Source organism: Crotalus tigris, unplaced genomic scaffold (assembly GCF_016545835.1).
Source record: "Crotalus tigris isolate CLP2741 ecotype Arizona unplaced genomic scaffold, ASM1654583v1 scf7180000018053.2689490, whole genome shotgun sequence".
In the NCBI taxonomy this organism is placed as follows: domain Eukaryota; kingdom Metazoa; phylum Chordata; class Lepidosauria; order Squamata; family Viperidae; genus Crotalus; species Crotalus tigris.
Genome location: NW_024096796.1, coordinates 901,305 through 921,452, shown reverse-complemented (window position 1 = coordinate 921,452; position 20,148 = coordinate 901,305). Strand labels below are relative to the sequence as shown.

Below are 20,148 nucleotides of genomic sequence, written 5' to 3'. Positions count from 1 at the left end.
AGGGAATCAGCATTGTCCAAAAACATTTCCTGTGGTTGTGTGGCCAGCATGACTACATGCCGAGGTGTCACCGAATTGTCACTGAATGAGTAGTTAATAAGCAAGGACTACCTATAAATAACTTATCTTTTCCCCCTTCACAAAATAATGTTAAAAGTCCTTTTAAAAATACATCGGAGCACAGCTACACAATTTTGGTGTAATGTTTAGGACCTTAGAAAGTGCCATTCTATACATACATAGAAAGTCACATATCCAGCTCTTGATTCCTTACCATAGTTAGGTAAGTATACTCTGAAGTAGTGCCAAGATTCAATCTTTTTTTCTGTTCCAGATTCATCCCCATTAACATGCAATAAAATATGTGATAGTTTCTTTCTTCAGGAGCCTAAAACAATAGAAAGACCACAAAGATATTACTAACAACAGAAACAGAAAAGCTGTCACAATGAAATAGTATTTCTTAATATATACATCTCTTTACCTGGCGACACACTCGAGACTTCTCCAGAAGGAACTGTTCTATTCGAGCTCCTTCTATTATACCATTTTGGTTGAAGTGAATGTCAATGTATTTCCCAAAGCGGCTTGAGTTATCATTTCGAATTGTTTTAGCATTACCAAATGCTGCAAGAGATGAGAGAATATTGTGAAGCAAAATTAGAAAAATGTAACCTATGTAACAATGCTGGGGCTCAGAGGATAGAGATCCCCAACATCCTTTTCCAGAAGCACTCATGTCCTGTCCCTCCTCCTGTTTTGGGATAGTAGCTTGTTAGTTCCTGCTGCCACCACCATAGACACCTGATGTCTATGTTCTTAACCCGGCAGGCAAAAGATATAGGGATTTCACAATTTGTGCCCCCTCTCTGATATTTAAAAATGTAAAAGTCAAAATAGTTTCCAATAGTATCAACTCCTGCCAATGTAGCATACTGTACACCCATGATAATTAGAGGCTTCAGCTCTTCTTTCCATTCAGCACTTTGAAAATAAGACTAATTTAACAGGAGATCAACAGAATCAAACTTTTTTTAAATAAAAATAAAAATATAACCTCCTTTTTAACTTTAAAAATTAAAATGCAGTTTTCTTCTATGGTATGGAAGAAGATAAGCAGAGGGCTTCCCAGATCATTAATTAAAGAAAGTAATCTCCCAAAAAGACTGAAGAGGGATTCACAGAAAGATTCTAAAGGAAAAATTGTATATTCATTAATGTAGTCTGATATATGAATAAAGACTGACATTAAAACCCAGTTCAATAATTCGCACAGAGAAAGTTAATGCAACACAGAAAAAAAAGAAATCAAATCCTAGTACAAATTCCTGGTTACACCTGTATATTTCTACATTTCTACTCTGAAATAAATGGTGTTCTGCTTTAATTTTCTGCATTTAATCAGAAACTGTACAGGACAGTTGAAGTCCTATTCTTTTGCCAAGCCTTTCTCAATGGAAATCTTCATTTGCTTTTAAAAGACAAAAACTATCTCTAGTAGAAGGAGGGACTGGGGTAATCCAACTTCAAGAGCCATTGTTACTCATGGCTTGTGGATTATGGGTTAGTAGTAGGGCATGCAAACGACATTTACTACAACTGCTGTATTTGAAGTAATTTAAAATAGTGAGAATTTTTCTTTATAAAGCATTGTTAGCAACAAAAAAACACCATTGATTTTCTGCTATAAGAAGAACTGCAATTAGATTTCCACTTTAGTACTAAAGAATGCCCTTATCAACATACAATGTTCAAAGACGTTGCAAAATATTTCTGTATTTGATAATCTAAACCACAGGAGCAGAATTTCTAGTAGAGTGAGGGCCACAGGGAACATACAGAGAAAGTGGGAGGGGTATCAAGTAAGGAAATTAAGCATATACACCCATGCAGGCATACAAATACAGAACTCTTAAGCATTGTAAAATAAGGAAGGTGGCTTTGATAGAAGTATGCAAGAACCATTAACTAGGCAAAAAGGGCTCACAATGTGAAACATTTGAAAACAACTCAGACAGATACCTCTCTAATTCACTGGAGTATAAGGTGTGGGAAGTAAAGCATAGACTTGCAGTTCTGTTTTTATAGCCAATCCCAGTAAAAGAAGTTTTAGTCCTTATGTGGATTTGATTTCCTGATCTGGTCTACCTAGTGTAAGGCTGACAAATATATACACATATAATACTTTCCATGCTTCCCACGGTATGTTAATATTATTAGCAGTAGCAGATGTATTAATACTAATACTATTACAGAAGGAAGGAAAGCTGGATCTGAGATAAGGATTGGTAAGCAGAGAGCAACAGACAGAATAGCATAGAACTCTGGTGGAGGAGCACTGAATACTTTGCTGACATATCTGTAATGCAAGGATGGGCAGAAGACGACTGATCCCTGGCTGATGCGAATGGGATAGATACGGAAAGGCTCAACCCAAAGCAGGAGGAGAGGCAGGGATATACAAAAGCACATTATGAGGTAAGAGATGATTTCTAGGATGGGGTGGTTCAAAAGTATTTTCAAGTACTTCCCTGATGGCTAGAATTTCTGACTTGAAATGCTCTAGAGGGAAAATCACCATCCTGCCCTTAAATATTCTAAGTCTAACAATAACAAAAATAACTTCATCCTTGTTCCAAACAAAAGGAACTAGAACAACAGAGTCACTTTGTGGTGAGATGGCAACAAACAAACTAAATAATATAGAATAAATAAACAAAAAACTGTCTGAAACTGACCATTTTATTCTTCTTCCTTTTGTGTGCTTCCCCCCTTTTTTTCTTAACCTGGTTCAAAAACTAGAAGATTGAAATGAGGACTCTTTGATGGGGAAATGGAGCCATAGTGTCTTAAAACCAGACCAAACCAAACCAAACCACACCACACATCACAGTTTTACAGCATATTCAATTTAGAATAAATCAGCTCAGTCCTCCAACATTGTTGATGTCTGGAGTTATTTCAAACTGGCAAAAAAAAAAAAAAATCCTTGCAAGGAAGCGGCTTTATACAATTGGGTTTCAAACTAGGGAATCCAGAGTCACCTTTTTTTTTAGGAAAATGAAATGTGCTATAAAAGTAAGAGTATTTTAAAAGCATGTAAAGCAAAGTTCTCAATATTTCGCCTTGCACACGTAGCCTACCTTCCAAAATGGGATTGGCTTCTAGAATCTGTTGCTCAATCCAGGAATGTTGACCACTAATAACAGCTAAGAACTGCAGCATTAATTTTGTGCTTTCAGTCTTCCCAGCTCCAGACTCTCCACTGGAATAAATTTTGTAAAACTGGTAAATCAGAAGTGTTAATCAAATAAATGTATTTATTCTTCCCACAATTCCCACTTTTTTTAAAAAAAAAATATTGATTAAATTTTTGAGAAAGAAAAGTTAATTTTATTTTCTGTTACAGCTGCATACTTCCAAAATAATTAATGAGAAGCGTTTTGGTATATGTGGGAGTGCAATCACAGAACTTTGCTTAAATACCCACACCTTTTTCAGGCTTCCATACAAGTCATGTGATGTAACTACTGTAAAGATATGCTCTGCTTGCACTCTCAAGTATTCCCTAGTAACTTTTCAGAACCATTTACAAAGTGTCTATAATACTTCTTCTATTTCTTTTCCTCCAAGCTATTTAAATATTTTAGGGTACTAACACATTTTTTCCATCACATTTTGTGCCCCTTACCTAATGACAGAGCATTGATCTTTCTTATTCCTCATCATGTTGAAATAACAATTATCAGCAATGGCAAAGACATGAGGAGGCAGTTCCCCAATCCTCTTGTTGCAGTAGAGCTGGATTTGTTCCATGGTATATAGTGGCAGTACTTGATATGGATTGATGGCTACAAGAATAGAGCCTGTGTAGGTCTAAAAATGTTATGAATACAAGAATCTTGGAGTAAATTAGTGATGAGCTTTCAAATGAAGTATCAACATCTATCTCAAAATAAGTTATTGATAGGAATATTTACAATGCGAAACAATATTCTTATCATCTTATTCCCCTTATAAATACATGAAATTATAGATGACTATATTAGGAAAAGTAGACACTGTAGAATGTAGAATGGCTAAATATAAATATAAAGCTAAAGCTAAACTAAATCACATTTCTTCAGAATAGTCAATATTTTTAGTAATAAAAATAATTATATTTTGAGTAATTAATGTATATGCTTTTATTATTATGTAGCAATGTCATTATAAATCTTATACTTTTATTGTTTATATAAAAAGGATCTATATTTTTGTATACTTTTTGGAAAATTTGAATGAAGTGTATGAAAGGCCTTGGAATACATCATATTTACAAACTGTGTATACAGAAGATTCTTACATATTAGTAAACATATTAGTCTGTAGACGTTTTGCTTGTTTTTAAAGCCATTTCTCTGTATATGATTTTATTTCTAAGCAATAGAAAATATATAATTCTCTCATTGGAAAGAATTTTTAAAAGTGGGGCTTCAGAATCTATACTTGACTACATATTATTAATGAAGAATCAGTCTTACATAGATTTTGTTCTCTTTGTAGCGGATATATAGGTTGTGTATCATGCCAGCTTCATTCATCTCTTCAAGATGTATCATATCTTCCACTCCTTGGATGGAGGCCGGATGCATTGGTCGCATTGTGCTAATGTTTTGAGCTTTGATCCAGTATTCCTTAAATACAAGTGCATTTAACTGTCTGGATTTCATATACTAGCTTAGTTTGCTCTTGAAAATAGTTCTTAAGATCATCTAGATTCAGGCCATAGATAACATTAGTATGCTTACTGAAAATGCAGCAATTAAAAGCATGATACTGTACAGGGTTCTGGTTTGTCCTATTACATTGCATAGCACTTGTTTAATTTTGGCTGTGAATCCCAGATTTTTGTAAAATCCAAAGATTTGACTCTATATATGAATTCAAACTTATTTCCAGCTCTGGAATGCATAAGGGGGAAATATGAACAATGCTCCAACATACCACCTAAAGCTCTCGTCAAAGTGTAATTTTTTAAAATAAAAGAGAAGAAAATTATTAATACATAGGAAGTACTCCTATTAATCACTTTTAACTAAGTTGCATTACATTAATTGAAATACAAGCTTAGATTAAATCACATTTATATTTTGACAGGAATCCCACTCACTTTTTAGAATTGAGCGTCAGAACATCCCACTAAAAGTTCAAGTGTTGCGGCTTTAATAACTACAGATCTATCCAGTCCTTTAATTGGATGCAGAAGTTCATATACAAAAATTGGACAGATGAAAGTGTTTATTAGCCTACCTTGCCTTCATCATCCTCCAGCAAGAATCGTCCTAAGTTAAATACTTTCACCACGGCCCCAATGGGCACATTAAACTCTTTGCCTGAATGGAATTCCAGCCATACATGATCACCCTAAGAGAAACAATAATCTATAAAATATTTTTTGCTTTTCCTTTTTCTGACTTTTTTTTTTGCTTTATATACTGCCAAATTCAACAGATTCATGGTTTTCAATCAAAGCTGCACATATAAGTCATATATAAGGAACAAAAAATTAAATAGAGTAGTTCTATTCATACATATTAAATTCTTACAGCTTTTATCAGGAGAATTTTGTAGCACTTCCAAAAGTTATTTAATAATAAAAGCTAATGCTAGTATTTCAAAGAGGGAGCATACTATTCCAGCAATTCTTGTAGACAGAGAAGTGGAAGACTGACTAGAGAATAACAGAAGGCAAACACTGGATTCTCCAATGGTGTAGAGAAAAGCTGAAGTTTACTCTTTCTAGTCCATTGAGTTTCAGGAACTGGGTTTGAAAACAAACTCTTTGGAGACAAACTAATATTCAAAATAAAGCGTCTAACCAAACAAGTAAATTATTTTGGCAGAAGCTGTTTGAGGTTTCTTCTCCTAGTCTTATACCGATAGTCTTAAAGCTTCCAACTTCACCTGTGAACATATAAGCAACTCCTTAGTTGTGTAGTCTCTGACCTCTTCCTTTCCTCTGAGGACAACACTTTAGGCCGACAAATCAAATATCTTCTGTACCTGGGCAATGATTTGAATCATAGCCAGGGCAGCGTAGAATGGAGTGGAGTGTTCTGATAAGGATAATCCAGCAAATGCTTTCTCTGTAAGTTTCCCAGTGTTGTCCTCTGTAGTTGTCAACTTCCTCATCCTTCTTCTCCAATGCCCACACCTGCTCCTTCCTCTCACCAGCCTTTACGCTTAAGCTGTCAATGAGTCAATTTTAAGACTCATCTTAAATTCTAGTTCATGGCACTGGATGCATTGAAAGAACTTACTTTTCTACATCCCTTGCATGTGCGCAGAATAGACAAGTAATGCTTTTCGGTATGATATGACATCTCTTTCATCAAGCTGTTAGAGAAGAGTAGCTACGGCCTCACCATGAGCAATTCTCGTCAATTTTACGATACGATGATTACTGGAATGTAATTTTGGCAATCATTTGTTCTGTCAATATGGATTTTTTGCAGCTCGTACAACAGAGTCAATATATGTGAAAAGATGAGAGTAACTAGCTGCTTTGCTTGACTCTTGCCCCTTCTGACGGATTAAATCTGCCAGATTGTAAGGGAGGTTAAGGGAGGTGAACCTGCTTGAGGGTAGCATGTGATCCCTACCAGGTTATGACCTTTACTAAAAAAAGCCCTCCTTTGACTAGGAAGATTTTTGTAATTATAGATCAGTGTCAAATATTCCAGGCATGAGTAAAATGATCAAGAAACTGGTGGTTTTGCAATTCCAGATGCATTTGGATGAAATAGATTTTCTGGACCTAGTTCAATTGGAGTTTTATCCAGGTTATGTTACTGAGACTGCTTTTGATATACAATCCTTATGTTGTAGGCCATATTTGCCTTCTTGTTCGTACCTTATTTGTTTTTGTTTACTTTTTAAAAAATTGTATTACATTTTTATTCTCATTGTGATATTGTGAGATGCCCAGAATCATTCCAGAATCAGGCTGTGCCTAAATTGAACTAAATTAAATTAAATTAAATCTACACTGGAACGGGGGTTCCTACTAGTTCACCAGGCCCTCTTGGTCCTTTTTTTTAAATACCATCAATTATATCATCCTTCTGAGTCATCTGGTGGGGTTGGAACTTGGGGGACCTATTTTGTGATGGTTACACCCATTTCTGTTGGAACACAATGGTTTTCCCAATGAAATGCAGCAGAAATAGGTACTAATTATGGAAGCCAGAAAGACAAGTCACCACATACCAGGCATATAAGTGACTATGGATTATTCAGAGTTACCATCAATATTTGATGAGTTCAAGTTATTATTTAACTATGAGGAAGCAATCATATCCTTGAATATCCTTCCATCTTGCTCATGAACTGGATGAAATATAAGGATTAAGCTTAAATTCAGACAAGGGTGAGGCTGCACTCTCCACAAAAGAGAAAGCTTGTTATTTCAGAGAGGTTCTTGATCCCCAGATGTTAAAGAGACAACTGCGATGAAAAAGGAGTTTGCACAGCTAAAACTACTGCACCAACACCAGCCCTCCTTGAGCCAGGCAGACTTGCTGAAAATTAGTCATGCCTTGTTTCAATCATCTTCACTGTTGCAACACATTTTATATGGGGCTATTTTTGAAAAATATATGTGAAATTGGTATAATATGGAGCAGACAGGCTGCTAACCAGAGCAAGGAATAAGAAAGACATCGTGCCTATAACAGAAAGAGGTACACTGAACGCCCACTGCCTATTGAGCACAATTTAAGATGTTGGTACTGGCCTTTAAAGCCTCAAATGGCTTAGTACGGGACCAGTCCTCTGTCTAGGAATTACCCAATTACTTAGATCAGCAGGAGAGACTATTTTGAAGATGCCCCTGACAGAAGCTTTTCGCTATGCAGGCTATGAAAAACATACTTCTCGGAGAGAAGTGCTTGGACCCTCACTTCCAGTATTTAGGTAAATGGCCAAAACATATTTTCTTCATCACATTTTTAACTGTACATTGAATTTAAATGTATTTATTGTAATTCTGACTTTACTGGGTTGTTTTTTTTTTTGTAAACCAAATAAAAAACCAAACACTTTTATAAACAAACAATGGAGTATTACATTTAAAATTATATCTTTTGTAAAAGGGAGGATCAGTATAGGTAACATTTGTTTTAAACCCAAATATTTAATGCTGAAAGAAAAAAAAAATAGTCTAACTTAGGTTAACAAGATATCACTATTTAGCTCACAAGTGGAAGAAAATTCTAAAAACTGAAAGCAATATAAAGGTTCAAATAGGAGAATAATGTTCTTTTTCTGTGCTGGATTAATTGTTCTGGAAACTCTTTGTCCAATCAGGCAGCTGCGCCACAGTGTGCTATTTTTTAAAAGATTTTCTAGTCTTCAGTATAGTACTTCTGGAGAGCCACTGGATGAAGGGGGAAGGGAAAGGCCTACCTTCAATAAATACAGTTAGTCCTGCACTTACAGCCATTCATTTAGTGACCATCTGAAGTTACAACAGCATTGAAAAAGTGACTAATGAACATTTTTCACATTTTAAAATCATTGCAGCATTCCCGGAGTCACTAAAACTAAAATTTGGATGCTTGGCCACTGGCATATATTTATGAGGGTTGCAGCATCCCACGTTCATGTGATCCCCTTTTGAGACCTGAGAGGCAAAGTCAATTTACTTAACAATGGTGGCGAGAAAGGTCATAAAATGGAGGTAAAGCTCACGTAAAAACTGTCTTGCTTAGTGATGGAAATTTTGGGCTCAGTTGTAGTTGTAGGTCAAGGACTACCTATACATATGACCTGAGTCTCAACTTCTTGTTAAGCTTAGTTTATATTTCAAACAGCATATTATTCAATGTCATACGAATGCAAATGTATATAGACTTACAGCTTGAAGTACAACCATCTTGTTTAAACAAGGTGATTATTTGCAGCCTGTTGGGGGAAAAAGAAGGGATAGGGGTAAGAAATACAATAGAAGGATAAAATATTTTAGCAAAAAACATGAACAAGAATCTGGAATCCATGAGTAAGTTATACATTTAGAGATAGGACTAGTATGTATTTTTCCTAAGAAAGACCAGAGAGTGTTAGATGACCTGAAATAATGCCTGGGAAATTTATATAAATGAAAATTATTTTCCCCAAATCTAAATTATGTCATGTAACTAGATCAGGTTGAAATAAGTTGATTTATCCTCTGCTTTAAAAGCAACTTAAGTCAAAAGTCAAATATTGCAAGTCCTTCTGAAACAGCTGATTGAAGGACCCTTGACACTTTATTGACACCAATTCTTGGAGGTTCACTAAGTAGAATATTGGAACTGGAAGACAACATTTCAATTTTTTTTGCTAAATTATAACATCTTTGGATGATTTGCAGCACGTCTTTCTTCCTTCCATTCGAGAAATGATAATAATAAACACGGAGAAAGATGACATGTTTTATTAAAACATTTAAGGCAATTCAACACTCTTGTACAGCCAAAGTTGCTTGCCTCCTGTGCAGCTCTTATCTGTTCCTTACGCCAACTTCAGAAGTTCCAGTCCAGATTGTAATGGTTGGCAATGGGACCAGGCTGGTGCTCAGTCCAAACTATAGTCATTGCAAGGTCAATTGGTTGCTTCTCTGCTTCTTGCTCTTCCTAGCTTGGCAGGAAAAGCAAACTTTGCAGGCAGTTCTTGTGTGAACTGATCTACCAATGCCTGTCTTTCCTTTTAGAGATTGTTAACTCTCTGTGCTATTTGTTTGCTTTCTCAGATGTTTGCACACATGAATGCCTTCACTCATCCCTTCCGCATTATTTCTATTGACTCTACTAAAACTACAGTCTGGTGGGTTGTTTTTTTTGTTTTGCCTTTTGGTAGCATCATAATTCTGCAACAACATCCAAAGCAACAGGGGACAGTTGTTGTTTTGTTTGTTTTGTTTTTAAATTTCTCTGTAGCATCTTAGAAAGTTTGTAGCAAGGAAGAATTCTTCATAGAAATAAAGTATTACTGTTCCTATATTGCAACTTAAAGATGCTTTTAGAAAACAAAGAAAGGGAAAGGAAGCTTTGCAGTACAGTGGGCAAGGGGTGGGAGAGCACAGGAAGCATTCTTTACTCACTTATTCTGTCTCTTTACTAGGCAGAAACATAAAGGGAAATGCAAGGGGTGAATGGAACATGAGCTTCTGGGATAAAGGGCAGAATACTGACTGTTATTGACCAGTAGAGAACATTACAGCCAAACAATCTAGAACAAAATGGCTGCCCAGGGCAGAAACCAGCCACTAAAATGAAGAAACATGCCAAACTCTGGGGCCAGATGGAGTTGGGGTGCTCCTAAAAGAAATGAAGTGCTGGAGACTGTCTCCTCTGAAGGACTTCAGGTATATCAGATCAGAAAACAGCAGTTCTGAAACATAGCTTGAAAGCATGGGTGTGGTATGCACTTGCATTCATCCATTCCTGCATTGAGGAGGTGGCCAGTTGCTCGTCCGCAATTAGCCAAGAAGAAGGTACAGATCTGCCCTTCATGAAATACAAGGAGAAACCTTACAACAGCAGAGAGAAGAAATCTACTTTCTAGTGCCATCTATTCTCCAGATGTTATTTGTTCAGTGCCATCTATTCCTTTTCAAGAAGCAAAATATTCGTTTATTATATACTATTCTCCGATATTTGCTCTGTGCAACAAAAATGCAAAATTGTTTGATTTCTGCACTCCCCAAGATATTTTAATTATATCCTTATCAAATGTTATTTTTATATCATAAAGATTATTATGAGCAACATAAAATATTTCCATTATCATTTTCATTACTACTGTCATAAGTTGTTGGGAGTTGTGATAGTGGCGACCATGTGTCTTGGGCCCTTCCAGAAGATGCAATTCTTTGGCTCATCACAATCATCTTTGTCTAGCAAAATAACAAGGCAATTCTGCCTATTCTGCTCTTGCAAAGCGTAAGATTTGTAATCACTTTTTGAGAATTGAGACTTCTGAAATAATACTATGCTACAATCACCATTGTTGTAGTTACAACTTTAAATGAATTTATGTTCTGAGAGTCACAAATGTAAAACATGTTTCTTCTTGCTATGTGTGCCCCATGTTTAAACAGAACAGTCTTTTATCCTCAGGATTTATTCTAAATATTTATGCTAATTTTAATGGGACTTTGCAGAGATAGAGATATATGGATACATCAGGGGGTGGAGCAGGCTTCATCTTAATGCCTTTGAATAAAATATAATTATGATAAAAATGCATTTCAGAAGCCACAAGATAAAATATGGATATATATCCACACTTTTCTTTCATTATTTCACACTTAAAAGCTCTTATTTAGTAGAATAACTCTTAAGAAATAAATCAACAATGAGTAAAAAAGCTCAAAGATTTTTTAAAATTTCTTTCTAGAGTCTTGGGATTTGTTTTCCTCCAGGCCCATATATGTTAAAATGTTATCTTTTTTAAAAAAAATAGTAATATTCAATTTAATTCCCATATATTTGGGTTTACAGAAGCTCATAGTCTAATCATAAAGTCTTAAATTTAAATTTCATAATTCAAATATTTGTATTAAAAATGAACAAACCCCCAAATTTAGAGGATTCAGTTTTAACTCTTAATGTTAGACAAACCTTTATCCCAGCACTTGTACTTATTCTCAAAGCAAGTAGCTGATGCTCTACAATTAACAGACCAATAAAATACTTGATAGTAAGAGCCATGTACAATGATGGTTTCCAAGTAACAATTTATCCATTTCTGAAATCATATTGTCTACAAGAAGTGAAGAAAAGACCAAAATCACATTACCTGCCCTAGAAGAGTAGATATAGTTTAATTCCTATTTTCCATTTCAGAGAAATCATATGTAGAAAACCCTGGCAATGAAACCCTGGAAGAACGCTGTCATGAAAAAAATATTCCTTCTATTCCATGAGGAAATAAGGAAGTAACTGAAGTTCCTTTCATGGTTATTTATTATAGGACTTTGCCCCTAGTTCAAAGTATATTCTATTTTTGCAGTTGGCATTTTAATTAGGTAAGAGCAATCAATGACTGATTTTGTAGTACTCAAGGATTATCTTAGCTTTTTGCACAAACGAAGATTCACAACACATTAAAATTATTTCAGAAGAAAATTTGAAGCCTAGTTCTTATATATTATGATTCAAATGTGAGTGGGAAGGAAGTTTTTATTAAAAAGCTTGGAAGATGCTCTTTCTTTCTTTGTATACATATTTTGCAGTATAGCTAGAAAATGGTAAAAAGAGGAACCCCCCCTCCATAACTATACCTTTTGATATTTATTTAATTATATTTTCCATCCCACCTTTATTGTTTTATAAGTAACTCAAGGCAGTGAACAAATAATTGTTCTTCATCTTCCTATTTTCCTCACAACAACCAACCTGTAAGGTGAGGAGCTGAGATAGAATGATAGGCCCAAAGTCACTCAGCCCATTTTTCATACCTAAGGCAAGACTAGAACTCAGTCTCATGGTTTCTAGATTAACAGTTTAACAATTACACCAAAATAGCTCTCTTTGGCAGAAGACAGAGGGAAAACACCTTCATGCTTTCAATATTCCCTTCGTATAGCCTGTTTCAGTATTTATTCTGGACTCCATTTCCTGACCTGACTATCTTGAAGGACTTGCACTCCAAATAATGAAAAACAAAAGGGTAAAAAACTTGGAAAAGTGAAAAGTATTTCTACTCAATGTCTTGCTTGCATTTGTACCATCCAAAATAAATCTGTGATAATAAGCAGTCCCAATCCAATACAGTGGATCAGCAATGATTCCTGAATCGCTGATGTACTACATGTACAAGGGCAAAGTGAGTGGTGGGAGTGGGATAAGTGTAGTAGGAATAGTCTACAAGCTATTTGGAATCTTCTTTTATTTTTTTTTAGGGAATCAACAAATTGTTAGTACAAGAACAAGAAACCAATAAAGGTGAATATCTGTAGCTCAGGGTTAAAATGAAGGGTCTCAGGAGGCAACTGGACTTTATTGTTTTTCTTTGAAGACATTTCGCTCCTTATCCAAAAAGCTTCTTCAGCTTTGACTGGATGGTGGGGAATGGAAGCATTTATATTCCTTGCAGACAACTGGTCATTTGTATTCTTTTAGAGGGTCGTTAGGGTCATCTGGAAGATTATTTGTGTCCTCAGGGTCACCTGAGTAGTGCTAATTGGTGTGGAACCTTCTGGCTGCAGAATGTTTTGCCTGTTTCTGTAGTCTGCAATGTTTTCTGGAAATCCATTCATATTCCTGCACTATTCAAGGGTGTTCATCCCAAAATGTATACCTAATGTCTATGGAGATTCTCAGTCAAATGAGGGGTCCTTGCTACTCTCTGAGTTTGGTTGTGTTCTTTCAGGTTTCATTATCCAAACTAGATAACATAATCAGTGCTTAGGATGATGTTATCTAGCTTGGGTAATGAAACATCTGCAAAGAAACAACCAAGGTCAGAGGGCACCAAAGACCCCTTAAGATAAAGAAAGCTCCACTCTGATGAATTCAGAAATAAATTGGGCTTTAAAGTAAACATATTCAGTTACCCAGATTGCTGAAACATAGTTCCCCCCCTTCATTATATCTAGTTAAAGACAATTCCAAGATTCTTGCTCTTGGTTGTAAGAGATGCTCAGAGATTGACAGGTAAAAATATTATGTTGGTCACTATTAGCACACCTGCTATTTTGTAAGAGAAGACATTACAAAAAACTAGTTGAATATAATAGTCATAATAACTTCAGTATTAAAAAACTCATTGGTTATAAGTATTATCAGTTATGTTTTTATTTACCAGTTAACTTTTTCAAGCATTGATGAGGTAATAAAAAATCCGTGGTTATCAATCGCCTTTCCCAAAGGGTCATTCATTCTTAATTTTCGCAAAGGAAGGAAGGAATACTTCCTTTGTGATGGTTCCTCCAAGGAATCACATGAAACACAAGAAAAAAGTCCTGGAATTAGCCCTATGTATTCATGAACAGCATCAGATTATGGCTTAATTTGTTTTTCCTCAAAACATTATGAATAAGAACACATACACAGTTTTAGATACTAGGTATGACTGAAATAATTAATCTCTTACCATTTTTAGCCAAGTGATAATACTATTTAAAACACATTCCAAATGCCATATTATAGTTTGCTTTTTATACTATTTGCCTTTGTATTGTTTGCTTATATTCTCTACCTTTTTTCATTCCTTTTATGTGTGTGAAAAACACTAACCTCCTAGTATTAAATGGTGAAAATTCTAATTCAATTATTTCATTAAATTAATTGAAAATCAAACTTGCATAGTAAAATGTCATGTTGCAATGAAATCAGCCCACAGTTTTATTAGACAGCTTTGTAGTATTGTATATATATTTGAAAATTTAATTACATACATATTAAAATTCACTTATACCACCATAAGTCGACTACAGTATATAACACTGAACATCTTAATTATGCTGTTCTAAAGAACAAGTTTCTTTATGTCAACATTTATGGACAGAACTTTTCAGGTGCTTCTTACTTAATAGCCCCCTCCCCCTGGATTAAAGAATTAAAATAGCATAAAAGTCTTACACTGCTTTTCCTTCTTTTGAGAAAATAAGTAATCTTGTAGATATTCTTCTGTCACATAGGCTAAGAAAGGGTATCAAACTGTTCCAATCACACCTCTATGAGGTCTGGAATTCTGCAATCCTGGATATAATATTACTGCAGTTTAATGCTAACTTCAGATGACTGGCTATATACCTTTTGCCTTCTGCAACTTCCCATTAATCATTATATCCAATCAGAGTTTTTTCCGACGTCCTTGTCTGCTACAGTTAAATTTAAAAACCAATGGTAGGGGATATCGAGAAGGGAAAAGAGGAAGGGAGAGATTAAAATAAAGATCACAGCGTTTTCCCTATAATCCCAAACATTATATCATTACCACATTCATGCATCTGTGAAAATAAAGTCAAAATAAGTTACCATCCAAGTACCTGGACATAAATACTACCAGGTTAGGGCTTCTTACTCTGGATGTTATAAGTTCATCCTTTCCTGCTAGGCAATCTTATTACAACCTACGTGATCCATCCATCCCTCTTTTTGGGATCCAGCCAACAAAGCATTAAACGCATATATTGAGCCTATTTGGTGTCAAGTCCTGGCTCATCTAACCTAAGCAAATATTCCTAGACATACTTGAAAGAAGCAATAAAGCTATAAATATATATGAGCTTATTCGATTGCTTTCTGGAATTAGATTCTGGAAAAACATTTTTTATTCTTACACATAATTAAATTATTGTAATAGTCTCATTCTAGAATACATGCTCATGTGATTTATTTACATGTTACTTAAGAAATGAGAATTCTTCAAAATAACAATTATAATGCTTCTTGAGCATTTAGGTAGCTTTTGTTTTGTTTAAACATTGTTTTAAAAGTTTTAGAATGCTGCATCAGGTTATGTATGTTAGGAAAGTGTGTTGCAGTGGATGGGCAGATGAGTAATCCAATCATTCCTAATAAGCTTTGGGGGCAATGGTTGAAATTCTAATAAAAACAGGAGTTCACTGGGGATGTAATGTTTCTTGCACGAATTTCACTGCCAGATCCTCTGGAGTAATACAGATACAAACCTACCCTTGTTTCTACAAGCTTTGCAAAATACCAGATATATCAGAAAGATGAAGCATATCATGAAAACACTTATTTCCTTGTTAATAGATGAGTGTATTTATCCATTTCCAAAGTTAGATAGGGAAGAATATGAATTGAACTTTTCTGGTACTTTGCCAAAATACAAAAGATCTTTTTAGATTTGGATCATTTATATTAAATTGTAAACAAAACAGAGAAGCTGTAACCTGATGATTTGGCGTATGAGACAATAGAATTTCCATACTTCCAAACATGTCTCTCCACAGTGCATTGTGAGATTACTATGTGGAGGTACACTCCTCCGAATTTAGCAGCTGATATCACAATAAATTAGTTCACTGTAACCAGTGCTTTTTTTGTTAAAAAAAAAAAAAGGTACAGGAACTCACACGTCATATAACCTGCCTTGCCTATCCTACAAGGTTCCATCCAAAAAAGGTGCCGGAACTCCATTCTGGGCATTCTATGACAAAAAAAAAAAAAAAAAAGCCCTGACTGTAACCATGATTAATGGTTTGTTAAACAACCCCCACCCCCCAACACACACACGTCCACTGGCTGGATTTATTCCGTATTCAGCAGGATAATGCCAAACATCTTTCTCTTTTCCACTAATGCCAGCATTTCAGCAGACATCTTGAACTACTGATTCAGATTAATAAATGTGGCTAATCTTGATCCAGAAAATTACTTCAGATATTCATCTGTTGTCTTTAGCTCAACAATGACCAGCATATATACAATGTGCACATAATGAATGTTCCTTGAATTTTTTATTTTGTTTTTTAAGGTTTTTTTACTCTTTTATTTGTTAGATTTATAGCCCAAATATTATACAGGAGCAAGGCAGGGTGCAAAGTATTTTCCTATTCCTCACAACAATCCATACAATAGTACAGTTAAGAAGGATATGAGGCTGGAGTGATTCATTCCTGATGATGTAAGCACAATCTGAAATCTTTAATACATGCTCCATCTGAATGATGATTTATGGATGATGGCACTGACACACATAAGGAAAGGGGGAAGAGATTTGATTTTGCATTATGCCCACCATTTTGACTGGGAGCTTCCAGTGTTCAATATAAGATGGGCTGCTCTATAAATGCTTTAAATAAATATTTTGGCACCTCATTCATGGGTACCCCTACTCCATGACTTGGAAACACCATCATTGGAGCTATGTGCTGAAGTACCACAATACAATGGCTACAATCAGACAGAAGTAATTTGATAGGATGTTGACTCTATATTATGACCAAAGGCTTAAGTGAAAGTAAAGTCTCCACTGTTGCATTGTGGATAGATAACAACGTTCAGCAAAGCCTTACCACATAAGAATGCTTTCCAGACAATGTTCCTAAGAACCTGCATACATTTAATAGGTATCACAATGTGCAACAGCCTTGTTATGATGCTGCAACAGCACAAAAGGCTTGTGCAACCTAATATGTCAGCTGTTCAATTGTTGTGTCCAGAACTAGGAGATGGATTTATTAGATTGCAGCAGTGATCTGGGTGCAAGTAGGAGCTCCATACTGACATTGTGAAAAGAAATCATGGGTTAGAAAATTGTAGCAATATCCACTGGGAAGCTGATACTTGCCTCGACAGGAGTCTGTTGATGCTTCAAAGTGTGCAGCAACCATTCACTGAGGTGTGGCAGCAAACAAAACCAATGTAATGTGATGTGCAAGTCACCCAAGACTGTACTCAGAATTAGTGAGGGAGTGGGTTATCTTTAAGAAATGATGAAAACAATTTGAAGCTGAAATGAGACTTGGCTATTCAGCAAACCAATGATTCAGATATACCTGCCAATTGACTATGAAGTATTTCTAAGACATAATGATAAAATAATTTGGATTGTACTTCATGGATCCCAGTTCTGAAGATCACATCCTTGAGTAATTGGGAGTCAGGAGGCATATAAAATTTAATAAATAATAATACTAAAAATTCAACTCAACATACAAAGAATAGGAGAGGGGGAACTGTGTATTATGTGTATTACATGGTACATTGTATTAGCTTCAGTTTACTTACGGATTTCACTGAAATGTTCAATTTGACTAGGGCCCCTAAATGTTTGCAAACAACCGAATCTCGACACAAGGTGTACCACAAAACTGAACAGTGAATACCATAGTATGTATAAGGCCAAACAAATGTATTATGAGGATTCTTTGGTAAGAAGCGTAAGTAATGGTGTGAAGGCAGAAAAGTTCTCTGAGAAAGCAAGTTTATGGTATATCAGGTTCTACTATACCTATGGGGCTGCATGCATATCTTGGAAGCACAGGAAACCAGGCCTATAGTTTCTCTCCTGTAGAAAATTTGGTGTTACAGAATATGGAATTACATCTTTTTTATTTCCAAGAGGCCTGTCCAGCCTCGCCACCTACAAGGGATACACATTCTCTGCATCTGCTAAAATTATGGGGCACATTGAGCATCCGGAAGTCTCCTTTTATACTCCACCAGGAGTTTAAAAAACATCAACTTTAGTTGAATAAACTTGGAAAAATATTATTGAACTGTTCCCCTCTTCCTATTCTTAGATTTCAATAGATTCCACCTCTTGTTGGTATTTTTGGAAATGAATTAGTAGGTGCAACGTTAGATCGTTCATTTGAAGATTGTCAGGAATCGGGTTAAACATGAAACAAGAAACATCTGGCAGAAAGAAAGATATTACCGGCTGGAGGTTTTTTACAATTAATGAGTTTCAGCTTTTTGCCGTTTCTGGCAGAGCCCACCAGCTTTTGTTTCTGAGAGTTTTACCTGGACATTGCTCTGCAAAGGATACATTTATTTTTTGAAAGATGGATAATTAATGTGCAACAAGTAATCAATTACTGGGGGACTACGTTCAATTTTTTGCAGAACAAGTTTCTTTTTCATCTATTGGTTTTACTGTTGCATCAATGGTATTGGTCATTTAGCTAGGAATCATATACAGATAGTCCTCAAGTTACAATGATTCATTCAGTGACCGTTTGAAGTTACATCCATACTGAAAAAAGTAACATGACTGATCTTCACACTTACAACCATCACAGCATCCCTATGATCAAGTGATCAAAATTTGGGTGCTGTGTCCCAGGGTCATATGGTCACTATTTTTGACCTTTCCATCCACCTTCTGACAAGCAAAATCAATGTGTGAAGCAGATTCCTTAATGATCACGATTCACTTAACAACCGTAGAGATTCGCTTAACAATTATGGCAAAAAAGGCCATAAAATTGGGTGCAACTCACTTAAGTGCCTTGCTTAGTAATGGAAATCCTGGTCCCAATTATGGTGATAAGTCAGAGACTGACCTGTATGGAAATTTCTTCAACCATCCCACTTCCATGAAATATTGTAATGTTATCTATTGTTTTAATGGAGTTAGTACTGTATTATCTTCCTGTCCCAGTATGCTATGATTTCACTAGATGTTCTTATACAGTCTGTTTAAACTTTTTAAATATTTTTCCCTCGAGATAGAAGCCAGAGAGCTCTTTATGGGAAACAGCAAAGGGAGGGGGGGGGGGAACACAACTTTATTGCAGTCTGAGTACTTTAGAAGGGGACATCAGGCTGCAAAAGCAAATCAATCTTTTTCTAACCTCCTCAATAACAAAGGGCTACCCTATTAGGACTTTCATTTCATGCGTTAATATAATACGAAATCTGCACGACATCTAAACGGCATCAATAAGGTACAGGAAAATAAATCCTACTGTTATCTAGTGGCTGGGCGGATTTTTGTAGCAAAGAACTTGTAGTCCTTTTCATCCAAGGCTGAAACGGGAATGGTCTGTACTTCGCCAAAGCGGAGGCTAAAACTGTGATTAAAATTCTCGTTTAGAGAGCAAGCATGGCCGCTCGGCTTAACTGCCTGTATTTTTAAGAGGCATGCAGCTTTTTGAACTCCGATGCACAAAATGGATTAAGCATAGGCAATCTACCAAGGCCATTGTGTTCCCACGTGACAACACTCTGAAAATAAGAGTACTAAACCCTTGTTTTATCCTGCTGGTTTTTCTTTATTAAAAAAAAAACTTTCGCGGCTATCCCAGGAAGAATAAATGTTGCAGGATCTAATCTGGGTCGGTCACCGGGACCGGAGGTTTTGTTTTCCGAGCTTTCGGGCTCGTGCTGGAGCCCATCTTCAGGGAATTGCTCTCAGCAGAGAGAAATTCGCTGAAGATGGCCCGTAGAGAGCAGTTCCCTGAAGATGGGCTCCAGCACGAGTCCGAAAGCTCGGAAGACAAAACCTCCGGTCCCGGTGACCGACCCAGATTAAATCTTGCAACATTATCCTGCGACACGTATATTCGCCTTCACTCGTGAGAATGATTATCCGTCTTTTCCGATCTACAGTAGTTCCCCAAAACATTGTTCGATTCCAAGTCTCATAACCCTCCGAAAGGTATACCCCTAGCGCTACTCTTTCCCCTCCGTCCGAGAA

The 20,148-nt window shown here is 35.9% G+C and overlaps 1 protein-coding gene and 1 long non-coding RNA gene across 6 annotated transcripts in view; one reads left to right on the top strand and one right to left on the bottom strand.

Moving 5' to 3' along the window:
• The window catches only part of MYO7B (myosin VIIB), a 70,524-nt gene extending 55,664 nt beyond the window's left edge, over positions 1-14,860 (bottom strand). For 2 of the 5 annotated variants that reach the window (XR_005557145.1, XM_039347122.1), the window contains exons 1-7: positions 6,303-7,962; positions 5,293-5,406; positions 4,524-4,676; positions 3,692-3,876; positions 3,144-3,265; positions 485-627; positions 275-388 (exon numbers count right to left, since the gene is read on the bottom strand). Coding sequence is in view for 4 of the 5 variants with exons in the window: in XM_039347122.1 (XP_039203056.1) it covers positions 275-388; positions 485-627; positions 3,144-3,265; positions 3,692-3,876; positions 4,524-4,676; positions 5,293-5,406; positions 6,303-6,374 (903 nt within the window). In the remaining variant the exon portion in view is untranslated. Of the gene's footprint in view, positions 1-274; positions 389-484; positions 628-3,143; positions 3,266-3,691; positions 3,877-4,523; positions 4,677-5,292; positions 5,407-6,302; positions 7,963-8,899; positions 8,947-11,823; positions 12,180-13,830; positions 13,956-14,783 lie in introns of those variants that run through there. The other 3 variants (XM_039347125.1, XM_039347124.1, XM_039347123.1) reach the window with 3 other exon arrangements.
• Positions 8,681-10,811, top strand: LOC120309665. Its single transcript, XR_005557146.1, has 3 exons — positions 8,681-8,722; positions 9,773-9,846; positions 10,148-10,811. It is a non-coding gene; the product is annotated as an uncharacterized LOC120309665 (long non-coding RNA).
• Positions 14,861-20,148: the final 5,288 nt, after the last annotated feature.